At 43.0% G+C, this 9,200-nt stretch overlaps 2 protein-coding genes across 7 annotated transcripts in view; one reads left to right on the plus strand and one right to left on the minus strand.

Moving 5' to 3' along the window:
* col11a2 (collagen, type XI, alpha 2) overlaps positions 1-7,634 on the plus strand; it is a 45,365-nt gene extending 37,731 nt beyond the window's left edge. For all 6 annotated transcript variants that reach the window (XM_087834690.1, XM_087834693.1, XM_087834695.1 and 3 more), the window contains 16 exons: positions 14-121; positions 227-280; positions 441-494; positions 800-853; positions 1,235-1,288; positions 1,525-1,632; positions 1,760-1,813; positions 1,960-2,121; positions 2,206-2,259; positions 2,362-2,397; positions 2,490-2,543; positions 2,625-2,910; positions 3,055-3,164; positions 3,466-3,534; positions 3,684-3,920; positions 6,344-7,634. In XM_087834690.1, coding sequence (XP_087690816.1) covers positions 14-121; positions 227-280; positions 441-494; positions 800-853; positions 1,235-1,288; positions 1,525-1,632; positions 1,760-1,813; positions 1,960-2,121; positions 2,206-2,259; positions 2,362-2,397; positions 2,490-2,543; positions 2,625-2,910; positions 3,055-3,164; positions 3,466-3,534; positions 3,684-3,920; positions 6,344-6,490 — 1,641 coding nt within the window. In that variant the 3' untranslated portion in view covers positions 6,491-7,634. The remainder of the gene's footprint in view (positions 1-13; positions 122-226; positions 281-440; positions 495-799; positions 854-1,234; positions 1,289-1,524; positions 1,633-1,759; positions 1,814-1,959; positions 2,122-2,205; positions 2,260-2,361; positions 2,398-2,489; positions 2,544-2,624; positions 2,911-3,054; positions 3,165-3,465; positions 3,535-3,683; positions 3,921-6,343) is intronic.
* hsd17b8 (hydroxysteroid (17-beta) dehydrogenase 8) overlaps positions 7,388-9,200 on the minus strand; it is a 7,582-nt gene continuing 5,769 nt past the window's right edge. The window contains exon 9 of the mRNA XM_087834740.1: positions 7,388-7,598. Within this exon, the coding sequence (XP_087690866.1) occupies positions 7,480-7,598 (119 nt within the window). The 3' untranslated portion in view covers positions 7,388-7,479. The remainder of the gene's footprint in view (positions 7,599-9,200) is intronic.

The raw sequence follows: 9,200 nt of genomic DNA on the forward strand, positions 1-9,200 counted from the left end.
CTTCTGTGGACAGGGTCCTCGTGGAGAGCGCGGAGAGAAGGGAGAGGCGGGCCAACCTGGAACTGCTGGACCAGCCGGAGGACGAGGAGGACCAGGAGACGACGGGCCCAAAGGAAACCCAGTATGAGAACCGGACACACCAGAACATACACAGACTGCCGCACAGATCAGCGAGCGCAGATCTCTTTACTGTGTTTAATCATTGATCTTTTTGTATTAATTTCAGGGTCCTGTCGGTTTCCCTGGTGATCCCGGCCCCCCTGGTGAGGTTGGACCCAGAGTAAGTGTCGTTTTTGAATGATTCACGTTTATTGCAGAGATGTTAAATGTGGCTCCACAGCTGCCGACAGCTCAGTTCAGCCTCTTCGCTGCACGTTTGAGCTTCGTGCTGAACCGAACAACCCGAAGAAAACCTCTGACATCATCGTCTTTGTTTTTAGGGCCAGGATGGTGCCAAGGGAGAGAGAGGAGAGGACGGAGAAGCAGGAGAAGCTGTGAGTAAAAAAGATGCAGCGATGCAGAAATGAAGGATTAGAAATGATCCAGCTCCTCACCCAGATGGAAAAGAAATAGTAAAAACTTATAAAAGACTCATGAAAGTGGCCACTTTCTCATTATTATCATATATTGTTTTAGTAAATATCCAAAACAGACAAGTTTCATTTATATAATTTTTCAAGGGATCTTATCTGTTTTCACTCTTGTATGCTTTTCATACAAGTTTCACACAAGACAGATACAAACTTGATAAGATTTAGATATCTTATGGGCAAACTTCTCATTCTGCCTCCTATCGCAGGGCACCCCCGGACCTCCTGGTGAGAACGGCCCTCCTGGACCCCCAGGAAAGAGGGTAAGATCACTCAGTTTGATGGCAACCTGCTGCTGTGAAAGATCACTTAAGTAGCAAGTTTTTCTTGCAGCCAATATTTTTTTAATGCTTCCAGCTTTTGAAAAAGGGTGAAAATAATCACAGAGTTTTGCAGTTTGACCTTTTATTTACCTGAGCATATAAGGAGACGCAGCCTCGTTGTGTTTACTGACCAGTATTCATCACCCAAACACCCAACCTGAGCGCAGCATCCTGGACACCATCAAACATTTATTCTGTTTCTTTCCTGCAGTCGTATTTAAATGGTTTCATATGATTTAGTGAAAGCTTATTAACTTTGAAGGAATACAGTGTTTTATCACTTATGTTCGCTGATGCACTGTTACCTCATTTCCATGTCAGGGTCCTGCTGGTGCAAGAGGAGCAGAGGGACGTCAGGGAGAGAAGGGAACCAAGGTGAGTCCTTCAGTTACTAAATGATCTGCACAGATCACAGTGAGTATAAACTCTCAGATGATAAGACAAAACTATGTTTACATCTGATTACTGACCCTTTATTTCTAATAATGATTCTACAATAAATGATTAACTCGGTTTTTCTCAGATTCTTATCAATCTTATTTTTGTGATAACTTTTACTGATGCAAAGAAGGAATCTTTTAATCGTGTTTCTTTGGCGTCACCCTTCACAGGGAGATCCAGGTGCAGTCGGTCCCCCAGGAAAGACGGGTCCTGTCGGCCCTCAGGGTCAACCAGGAAAACCGGGAACCGAAGGTCTTCGAGGACTCCCGGGATCAGTGGTCAGTTCAGTTTATCAGTCATTTTTGGGTTTATTCAAACAGCAACTAAACAAATTCACTGTGGTTGACACTTGTTGTTTGATGTGTTGCTGTTCACTCACTAAGTGTGTTAATAATTGTGTTTCAGGGTGAACAAGGATTACCAGGAGCTGCTGGAGAGAAAGGACCGCCTGGACCTTTGGTAAGAACAAACACAAAGTTTGCACTTGATGCTCCGTGACGCTGCACTTTGCTCCTGCTGCCGTCTTTAATCCTCCATCGTTCCTCTTCTCGTCCGTCCTCCTGCTTTCGTCCTCTTTTCTTCTTTCTCTGCTTCTCCTCCTGCAGGGACCGCCTGGTTTGCCCGGCCTGCGTGGAGACCCCGGAGCCAAGGGAGAGAAGGGACACCAAGGTCTTATCGGTCTCATCGGACCTCCGGGAGAGCAGGGAGAGAAGGGAGACCGAGGCCTTCCTGGGCCTCACGGATCCTCTGGACCCAAAGGAGAGACCGTAAGTTTGACCTCTGTCACATGATGAAGAGCAGGCAGTGAAACCTTTATTTTATGGAAATGATTCTCATGTCTTGTAACACAGGGACTTCCTGGAGGCACCGGACCCCTCGGCCCTGCTGGTCCTCCTGGTCTTCCTGTAAGTATTTGTGCTGTTTTATTCCAGGAACATGACGTCATTCCTCCTGCTCCTGAAACTTGTCATTGAAGCCGTTTTATTAAAGTCTGACATCTTTTCCAGGGTCCTCAAGGTGTCAAAGGAGCTAAGGGTGCATCTGTGAGTAACCACGCTAACATGAGTGTCAGTAAAATTCAAAGATGAATCGATGTGATGATGTAATGCTTCTTTCCTTTTCCTGCTGGATTTAGGGAGGAGCTGGACCAAAGGGAGAAAAAGGAGTACAAGGATCTCCTGGACCTCCTGTCAGTACTCCACCTTTCTTCATTTAAATCTTCTCCGTGTGCTCTCTGAACTGCAGTTAATGATGTAAACTTGCTTCCCAGGGCCCACCTGGTGAGGTCATTCAGCCGCTGCCCATCCAGAGGAGTCCCAAGTCCAAACGCTCCATCGATGCCAGCCAGCTGGCGCCGGAGTTTGACCCTGACATGCCGGCATCTGACACCGCCGGCACCGAGTTCCTGATGGGCAGCGAAGGCATGGAGGAGATCTTTGGCTCGCTCAACTCCCTCCGTCAAGAGATCGAGACGATGCGTTTCCCTCTGGGCACTCAGGACAGCCCCGCGCGCACCTGCCAGGACCTGAACCTCAGCCAGCCGGACCTCAAAGACGGTAACAAACCACAAAACCCAGAACAAACCTGGCAGCTGATCCTGGCACTTATATCAGCACCAGGACGATGATGAATGAACATCTTTAAGAGTCAAAGTCAGACTTTTACATTTTCTCACCTCTTTTCTCTGTCGCCCCCTGCAGGAGAGTACTGGATCGACCCCAATCAGGGCTGCTCCAGAGACTCCTTCAAGGTCTTCTGTAACTTTACTGCTGGAGAGACATGTTTGTACCCGAGCAAGGACGTCAACACGGTCAGTGCAGCAATCTGGAAAAAACAACAACTGTGTCAAAAAACAGGTTTATTAACTAAACTCATAATAATTTGGTTAAATTGGGTTCCTGAAGCGTTTGTGGTGGTTTCTATTTTCTCATTTATATGTAAAAAACTAAAAAATTATTTAACATTTATAATAAAACTAAGATGTCGGAGCAGTAATGTTGAGGAAATTTGCCGCCCAGGTTTAAAAAAAAAGGAGTTTTTATCTGTCTGTGTGAAAACAGTTTAAATGAAACTTTAACTATAATGTGTGACGTGGATCGTTGTGGTCACAGGTGGAGATGAGCTCCTGGGACAAAGAGACTCCAGGATCGTGGTACAGTCAGTTTTCCACTGGTAGTAAGGTTAGTAATTAAAAGTTTAATAGTTTAGTTCTTGACCTGTTTAACCTTCTTTCCTTCGTTTGTTTGCATCCTTTTATTTTGCTCTTACACTTTTCTGCTTGTTGTCTTATCATTAAATCCTCTCCTCTCCTTTCTCATCCTCCTCCCAGTTCTCCTACGTCGACTCCAACGGTGATCCCGTGGGCGTGGTCCAGCTGGGCTTCCTGCGCCTCTTGAGCGTCCAGGCCCGTCAGAACCTCACCTACCACTGCCACCGCTCCGTGGCCTGGGCCGACCAAAGCGCCGGGAACAACTACCAAAGGGCGCTGCACTTCCTGGGCGCCAACGACGAGGAGCTGAGCTATGAGACCAACCCGTACATCAAAGCCTTGATCGATGGCTGCTCTGTGAGTTCACACACATAAAACTACATCCAGACCTGTTCAAGGCTCCGTGTTACTGAAGGTGATGGGGAGCGGTCACATCTTTCCTCTGGACCATCGTAACCACGTATGATGGACCAGAGTTAGTCTGACCCTCATCCAGTCCTAGTGAATTAAGCTGCCTCTTTTTCTGTGATGTTGCACATTAGAAAAAACAGTGTTTTTAAATGATTGCGATCTCATTACCTTGGAAATGGTTGCTTTGCAGACAGAGAGCAGGTCTACGACAACTCACAGTCAGTTGAAAACTTTTATGCAACTTTGGTGCTGCTATAGTTTTTTTAGGACTTTTTTAGCACCACTATTTTGATCTTGTCCAGTTTCCTCAGATTTTTTAAGGACACACTGCACAGCATGCTGAGATATGTTTTCAACTAGTCGCTCTTTGGGAATCACAAAATATGATTTTCTGTCTGTTAAAGTGTGTCATTTTTTAAATTTTTCATAGATTCAGCCAAAGAAATGGAACAAACTGCCTACAGTTGTCTGATTTCTGTAGACAGAACACTGATTCATGCTGAGTCAGGTGCCTTTTTTATTCTTGATTGAATGTTTAACTGGTTTAACTGGTTTAACACTGATCTATGAACTCTGACCTGTTCCCTCTGAAAATGCTCGGGTACAAGGATGAACTGAAAGTAATGAAAAAGTAAACGATGTGCAAAGAAAAACTTAAAAAATGTAAAGATAGTCTGACTCCAAGCGAGACAAACATGAAGAAATAAGAGAAACTCGAGACTTTTGCATAGTTTAAACCAGAAATGCAACCAGATAAGTCGAGTCTGCTGTTTGCAAAGAAACACAAAACAGACGAGCTGTGCTCATCGATGCAGACTGACTCAGGTTAATTGCAGCATCTGGGCAAATTGTGTTTGTAGATGAACAAAAATTCTTGACAAACCTTCACCAATCTGTCTGAGAGTGACTGCAGTCGGTCCAAGTTGGACTGTGATTGGTTGGAGACAGTTCGCCTTGAGATCAAAAACATTCAATCATAAGTTGAGAGCAGCCACTTTTTTACTTATTGTCACAAAGAGGTTGGAGTTTTATGTCGTGTGACTGAGCTGTTGGAGAAAACACGAGAGTTTAACCCCACACTGTATCATGTTCCTCATCAACAGTGTTGGTCAAGTTACTTGAAAAAAGTAATCAGTAACTAATTACTGATTACTTCCCCCAAAAAGTAATCCCGTTACTTTACTGATTACTTATTTTAAAAAGTAATTAATTACTTAGTTACTTAGTTACTTTTTAAAAACACGATTTACAACCTGAATAGGTGATAAAGTGATAGATCTTTCAGCCCAATTCTACTTTTTCTGCATAATCCATCATACAAAATGTAATCAAATGGAAAAGTTTCCTTTTTTAAAACTTGTTTTATTAGTTTTAATCTTTTAACTTTATGCATCAAGTAAAAATGTAATTATATGCAACATTTAAACCTATTTTCTGCACATTCCAGCACATAAAATAATTTTTGTGTGTGTAAAACACAGCAGAAAATAAATAAAGTCAAAGACTAGCGGTCCTGTTGCTCTATTTTCACCTGTAAAGCAGGAGTAGGGTAGGCGGAGGTTTACCCTGGTGCAGGTGTGCCGCGGTCAGTGGAAGAATCTGCGAGTTTCTTTGTGAGTTTCCCATTACGTCGTAGCTACTCGATGCTTGCTTGGAAGTTTAGGGTTTTTTTCGCTGTAAAAAGAAGTTTTCTTCCCACGCACAGCGGACACTAATGTTTTTGTCACTTTTTATGGAATCAAACTCAAAGTAAGGTCAGTACTTCCACACTTTAAACGCTGCACGCTCATACTCTCTCCCGCACTCGATATATGATCCATTGTTGATCTGCACACAGCTGTTGTTACGAACGTGTCATGAGACATTCTCGCAAAAAAATCACGGTTTTAGTAACGCAGTAACGCAGCGTTCCTACGGGAAAGTAACGTAATCTAATTCCGTTTTTGCAATAGTAATCCCTTACTTTACTCGTTACTTTAAAAAAGTAATCAGATTACAGTAAGGCGTTACAAGTAACGCGTTACTGTCCATCTCTGCTCATCAATAACAGACAGTTTTTCATTTTATGGGATCTTTGGGGTTGTAGAATTGCCGTGCTTTTGAATTGATGTAATTTGAGAACGATCACTAATTACACTATGATGACAAACAGTTTCACATGTAGCTGCAAAACACAAGAGGAACATTTAGAGGATTTTATGAAGTGTTTAGCTGTTTGTTTTTGAGCGGGCGCAACAGGAGAGTTTGTTTTATATAAAGAGAAGAACCACGTCTGCTCTAACTTCAGCCTAATGTGCCAACTTACAGACTTTATAAACCTTTTTCATTTTGAGGTTTCCTGACGTGTGTGTCTCTGTGTCTCTCCTCAGTATCGTAAGGGCTTCGACAGGACGGTCCTGGAGATCAGCACGCCACAGCTGGAGCATCTTCCTCTGCGAGATATCAAGGTGTCAGACTTTGGGGAGAAAAACCAGCAGTTTGGTTTTGAAGTGGGACCTGTTTGTTTCCAAGCCTAAGAACACAAACACACACAATACATGCAAACACACACACACTTAGAGACACACTTATATATGAAAAAAACATTCATGCCCAGTAATTTGTAAATTAATTTGTAAATGATATAAACACACACACGCACAAACACACACTTACATATTCATGCAGTTGTTGTGAGACAAACATGCGCTCAGAGTAAAGTGCGTGCCCGGGGAAACCAACATCCTCCCAACAATTAATGGACGTCACAAAAACAAAAAAAAAAGAGGAGAGAAATCTGAAAAACTCGCGGAGAGGAGACCTTCGACCCGCCGCGAGAGACGAAGATAAAGCCAGGAGGGAGCGTTCTTCAACATAAAACAGTGTTTTCTTTAACGTCACCGACCTGAGAGCGAGCCGGCAACCTGAGGTCCGAAGCCCCCGTCTCTGATGCCCCCTCTACCTCCCCATCCAACATCTCCTCCCAGAAATGGGTCACACTCATTCCCACTTCTTTAATCTACGTTCACTCTGCAGGCAGCATGACTGACGGTCGCTTGGGCTGCGAGAGGCTCCCGTGCAGCCGCCTTTATCTGTGATGCAGTTAAAATCACACGAAAGCAAAACAGGAGACAAACGTGACCATAAAAGAACCGCCAGAGGTCAGAAACGTTCCCCTGAGCTGTAGATGAGGCTCTTTGTGAGGTCATCAGGGGCGACTCTTCAGTCATGCTGTTTACAGAGTAGCATTCAGATCTTTTTACGCTTTAAGGAACCAAAGAATTAACGACAGCGGCAGAAACACAGGGAACTGAGCACCGAGGTTAACGTGTGGCGAGGTGCAGGACAATCCCTCCTCCACCCGAGAGGAGCGAGACCGCGCTGAGCCGATGGGATGCATGCACGAAGCAGGAGACACGTGTGATCAGTGAAATCAAAGCCATTCATTTTGTAAACTGTGCTAAATGCAGTGCTGTTGTATTTGCATGCTGCTGGTGCCTTTTTTTTAAAGACCTGATTCTTTAAATCACTCCTCACCGAGGCCGCTAACACCACGCCGCTCCGGTGTTCGCTGAGTCTGGACTCTTTGTTGTTTTCCATCAGTGTTTAAACATGTCTGAGCTTCAGAGATTCCTCCTGTTTTTCCTGCAGCAGCAAATAAAAATGCACGCTTTTACTGACCTGTGTGGTAAGGTGCTAATTACACAAACGTGTCAAAGGTCCACTCCGACTCCTTCCTGTAGTCTCTTCTAATTCATGAAGCTTGTACCTGGGGAAGATGTGCATTACATACCATTTGTACAGAAATAGTGATATTCTATTGTATTTATTTAAAACTAACAGGGTGCTTTGAGATTAAAAAACAAGAACCAACCAATATTTCAGTCACATGTGGTTTGTATTTATTTCCTGCAGCTGACACTTGAAGGTCAAACTCACCGCGGTGCTCCGCCCTGTTCAAACTCCTTTTGTACGGAATAAAAATAAGAATCTGTGGCCACACGTTACTGTAAGATCCCGTCTTAGTGTTTGCATCGACTGTACTGTGCTGTTACATCCTGCTTCCACTGTAATGATTAAACGGCGACTCTCCACCTCTGTCACGTCCCTGTCCTTGCTGCTGTTTCACTCGTTGGCTTTTGCAGGTTTGCAATCGCGGAACAACTTTTTACTTAAAGTCTGCATCGATCTGAGCTGTGACGGTAAAAATACTGAACCACCACGGGGGAGAGAGAGGCTGTGAGAGAGGCAAGGGGGCGAAGGTCGTCCGCCACCGTGGGATGGAAAGTGAAAAATGATGGGGCGATTTAATTCTGGGGTTCTGGTTTTATTTGTTTGTGCTTTTTTAAAATATATATAGCAGGAAACCGGAGGATGGATGACCGAAAAAGCCAAAACCAAAAAAATCTGCCCTCCTCCAGCGAGAATGACCTCAACTATTTGTTTGTTTTTATTGTGTTGAAGCCGTTTCAACGTAAAAAATATGGTGCTGAAAAAAGAAAAAAGTATTTTATAATGTCTGTAAGTAATTTTTTTAAATTCTTGTTTCTGTAATATATAATCTTTTTAAAAAGAGCTGCTTGACTCTTGTTTTTCTTCCAAACTGCTGTCATGATTTTACTACACATGGCCACAAGGTGTCGCTATTTGTCAAAGTACTTGTTCATAGGCAACAACAACATAGGGAACAATGTCTATTAATAATGTATTTTAAATGCTTTATTATTTAGCAGTTTAAAGAGCTCTACAGGTTTTCTTGGTAATTATGTTTTTATTTCTGTGCATTTTTTAATTAATTTATCTTCTGGATCAGCTTCATGTTTTGTTTTTTGACTTACTTTAATGTATTTTCCCCAAATCCTTAGTAGCATAATCTGCATTGGTGACAATATTAATTTATGTCTTGGTAATATAACAAAATATCCTTAACTTCAAATTGTTTATGTGCTCTCCATTAATTATTTATTATGGTCTACTTTAGTGATTGCTGTTTCTATTTGTTACTAGAAGGTGAAACAGCGACATCTTGTGGCCATTCTGAAATTATGCCCCTGTTTTCCTCTCTTTAGATCAGCATCAGTTCGGTTTCATCACTAGTCACAGACTTTTAAAGAACTGGGATTAACTCGTTAACCTCGTTAGCGTAACTTTGCTCTCTGCAAGTAATTATTTCAAAATGCTTTCAGACATTTTATGTGTTTGTGAGTAAAAGACAGGATTGTTTGAGAGCTGCTGGCTTCACTTTTT

The sequence above is a fragment of the Neolamprologus brichardi genome, chromosome 22 (assembly GCF_056152115.1).
Source record: "Neolamprologus brichardi isolate AB-2024 chromosome 22, ASM5615211v1, whole genome shotgun sequence".
Lineage (NCBI taxonomy): Eukaryota > Metazoa > Chordata > Actinopteri > Cichliformes > Cichlidae > Neolamprologus > Neolamprologus brichardi.